This window comes from Perca fluviatilis, chromosome 2, assembly GCF_010015445.1.
Source record: "Perca fluviatilis chromosome 2, GENO_Pfluv_1.0, whole genome shotgun sequence".
Classification (NCBI taxonomy): Eukaryota; Metazoa; Chordata; class Actinopteri; order Perciformes; family Percidae; genus Perca; species Perca fluviatilis.
In genome coordinates, this window is record NC_053113.1 from 29,403,279 (window position 1) to 29,407,409 (window position 4,131).

A 4,131-nucleotide genomic window follows, 5' to 3' on the forward strand; every position below is an offset into this window, starting at 1 on the left:
TATTATAGGCCTCTCCACAGCACATGGCTTCTTAGGAGCCCTCCAGAAAGCTTACGTTAGTACTTTCCCCCAAGTGTAAACATTAAATCTTGCAAACCGTTTATACATTGTTTTTTCAAATGCCCACTGTAGCAATCTCACAAGCACCATCTTGGATTGAGGCACCCCTTCATTTCTACTTTTAGCTTTTTTATATATTAAAATATGTGATCTGGGGTCGGCCACTTCCTTTGTGAAATTAAGGTGAAATTACAAAATGTAATATTTTTCTCGTGCTAGAATAGCCAGATAAAAGTATCAAACCACCTGTTAAAAAGCACCAGAATATAGAAAATGATATCTGCTCGGCCCTCCAGACTCTCTGTTAAGATTGTCCCACCCACATTTTCAATGCTTCATACACCCATGGTTCATTGCTTATCCTTGAACAAACCCTGGCCTCAGAGAGAGGGTGAGGCAGAATGACATGAGACATGAGATAGAGGATTAATTACAGATTGAATAAACTCTTGTGTTACAGTGCAAGGCCTCTGCCGAGCGAAGCTACTGCCGAAGGGTCTTTCTGCCAAAGATGGAGTTCTTGAATGTGGGAACAGATTCCAGGGGGCACTTCAGTGAAAGTCTCATTGTCTAGGAAAGAACTGCTCCAGTGCTGGGTGTTCTCAGTTTCAATATCATGTTTTACAGAGCTAGAATGTAATAATGTATAATGTTATTTACCCTTTTATAATCTTAAAAGAATAAAGCTGTGTTTGTTTATACTGCTCTAATCGTCACCTGGCTGTCAATATGATTAAGCATCAGTCCCAAGTTTTTACAATCCCTGATTTTTTTAGTATTCTTAATTTGATTCTTGATGACTGATGTTTTTATTTGTCATGGGTGAAAATACAAGTAAGAACAGACAAGTTGTAAACCCCTTCAGGCTGATTTAAGAAGACGCATCACCCTATCGAGGTTATTCTCTTAATACATCCAGCACAGTTCTAATCAGCAATAATGCTCGCTCTACGTTATTCCTTAAATATTACACAGCCTTGTTGAAAACTTGATTCTGATTGGTCAATCACGACATTCTACGGTCTGTTAAATCTGTATAACAGACCTTTGCTGATAATAGACTCTGGAGGACCAATTTTTAATCAGTAAAATTGTTTTTAAATCAATATTTGGGAAACGGGGATCGCTAACAGCACTTTGGCAAAAATGAAAACAGAGTATTAGTTAACTCCATGGTTAGCTCACTCACCAGGGCAATCTGGCTTTCGCCGGAGAGCTGTGCTAATAATTGGGCGGGACTTCTCCCCACCCTCATATAATGGCTCCGACACCCACGGAGTGGGAACAGACAAATAAATGACAGCATTTCATTATGATATAGCACCTGGATTGAAGTCTGTTGATTAGTTGTTCTTCTGAGCCACACTTGTGCAGTACTTTGACAACTTTTTTTACCATCATCAGTCCAAGTGTTGACATAAGGGATAATGTAGAGCGAGCCGGATATTATTGCAAATTATTAGACGCCATGATGATTAATCACGGCATTCTGCAGTCTTTTTTCAACACATTAGATGAAAACACGGCCACTTAAGCCTCGACAGCTACGTTTGTTTAAAGAATGTATGGTTTATCAGACCAAAGTTTAGACTGAAGTAGTAGGCCTGAGCGAATTTTGCCATTTTATTTAGCTAATTTAATGGTCTGCCTCAGAAGAACCCTAATCCTACCCTAACCCTAGGGGTAACGTCAGTCGCCTCTACCACAGATTGCTGGGCTGACAGAGTCCAGTTGGAAAATTTCAAACATATCGCCCAACCTGGTCCCTACCTAGCTCACCCCGCCTTCTCTCTGCTGCTGGCAGACTACTTCACTGGAAGGAGAGCTGATGGCAGCTCCTCCAAGGATGGATATGCTAACGTTGGGGTTGACTAGTTAGCTAGATGGCTTATTAGTCTCTGAAATCAGCACCAACTGCTGTTCACCAGTCGGCTGTTTGGCTCATTTTCTAAAACCAGTGTAGCATTAAAACATGGAGGAATAAGCAAGCTAGCTAACTAACTACCCAGTTATCCCCATGGATGTATTATAAGAAGGTCGTCCCTGAAAAACCATGGATTTATTGTGATAAACAGTATATTCATTATTGTGTCGTGTTAGGTTGTAAAAAGTTAAACCATTGGTGATGTCTGATAAAAATGTACTTTTAGTCGAATGAACACTGTAGCTGGAGGAAGCACTGAATCAACCGATTGCATCACACCACACCTAATCAGCACTGGTCTGGCTCACACCTACTCAAGTTTCTAAAGAATTAATTAGGTCATGGCTGTTATTTAGCATGAATGTAAAAGCTCTAGAAGACTTATTGTTTAAACAACTTTGAGAGCCATCCCCTGTTGAGCTAGACTTTATTAGAACAAAGGAAATGCAAACTTTGTAAACTTGAATACAATCGGCACTACCATGATAAACGACCTTTGTCTGTGACCTGTAGTAAACTTGAAATTCAGAGGTGTGTCCTTAACCTGAGAGAGAGGAATATAATTCGGATCCTGAGAAAGATTCGGGGCTTCAATCTGTGACCCCGCAAGGGGAAGCATTTTGAAGACCGCTGTTTACAGTGTATTGTTTTGTCATGTCGCATGACTGATTGATGTAATTCCTGAAGAGGAGGCATGTCATTTCAGTCCACTGCTGGCAGTGTTTCATGTTTCATGTTTTATGTTTGATTGTGTTTTGACTATCGTTTTCATCGTGTTGTTTTATTAAACCTTTTGCTTAACTTTCAATTCGATCCCAGCCTCTCCTTCCTCCTCAGAAATCAAACGAACACGTCTTTTAGAGATTTCTTAACAGTCGGCTGTTTTTCTGCCACCACAATGTGTGCGCAACTGCAGTGACGTAACATTCACTTTGACTCACTTCACCAGCAACAGAAATGTTCAGTTTGATGTGAAATAAGTTATAATGCTAAGTAGGCTATCCACCTTATTCCTGACCGCAGTGTTCCAACCGTATAGAACAGATTATTTTCCTTGGCGGAAGCAATACAACCATTTTTTAATCAATAAATCCTTTTTAATTAATATTTTGTGTCAAAAATATTGATTTTTTTGGTAAGTAGCCGTTTAATAAGCAGGATCATGTATAGTGAGCCGGTCATTATAGCGAATACAACCCCTCAGGCTGATTGTATCGATTTAAAAATGGTCTGCCACGTTCTATGATCAGAACTCTGTCCATGGCAACAGTCTGTTATACTTAGCAACGGTCTGTAGCATACCGCAGAATGCTGACCAATCAGAATCAAGTATTCAACCAAGCTGTGTAATAATTTATGATAGCTCTTAAAGAAACCCCCGCTGTAACCTGTCTGTCCCAGCACATTAAAAGCATGAAGCAACATGTTTGTCACTGCAGCGAGTTTTATAACTGAATAGTTCACTTTTTGGCTTCAGGGTGAGGTTATATAAATTCAGCAATGACTTTGCCTGTCCCAGGGATACTTTGTAATAAAATGTGCAGCTGTCTCCCCGAAATGACTGTTCTCAGTATGTGATATTCACAATTTCCATTTCATCACCCACGCAGGAACCTTATTAATAAACAGGTTCATAAATTCTAAGTACAGTCAAGTGGTAATAATAGTAACCTGAGACTTATACCAAATACTAATAATTCACCTGAGCTTTTACAAAGAAAACATATACATCCTGTATGCCTTTTATCTATGTCACAACACACAAACTGGGACAGGACTGGCTTACATTGGATCGTGATTGGGAAAAGACCAAAAGTTATCAAAATAAGAAAAGACAGAAGATATCATGAGATAAAGATGTTGTCTTACCTCTGATAAAAGACATCCATCACACCTTGATTAACTTCCATTCTGTGAGAACCAATTCAACAAGAGTGATAGTTTCCCTTTGAATGTTGCCGTCATTCAGTCTTTACCAAACGAATGGTCGCTAGATTAAACGAAAATTTTTGGGATTTCATAACTGCTTACTCATCTGACCTCTGTGTTCTGTAGTTTCACCATTTTAAAATCCGTTTTGCTCTTCACATACAGCAGATATACAGAACACTGCCACAGTTCAAAGAAATGTTTTCAATCAAGTGCCT

The 4,131-nt window shown here is 39.4% G+C and overlaps 1 protein-coding gene across 1 annotated transcript in view; it reads right to left on the minus strand.

Annotated features, from left to right (window-relative positions):
- foxn1 (forkhead box N1) overlaps positions 1-3,905 on the minus strand; it is a 21,080-nt gene extending 17,175 nt beyond the window's left edge. Inside the window, exon 1 of the mRNA XM_039821887.1 lies at positions 3,854-3,905. Within this exon, the coding sequence (XP_039677821.1) occupies positions 3,854-3,894 (41 nt within the window). The 5' untranslated portion in view covers positions 3,895-3,905. The remainder of the gene's footprint in view (positions 1-3,853) is intronic.
- Positions 3,906-4,131: the final 226 nt, after the last annotated feature.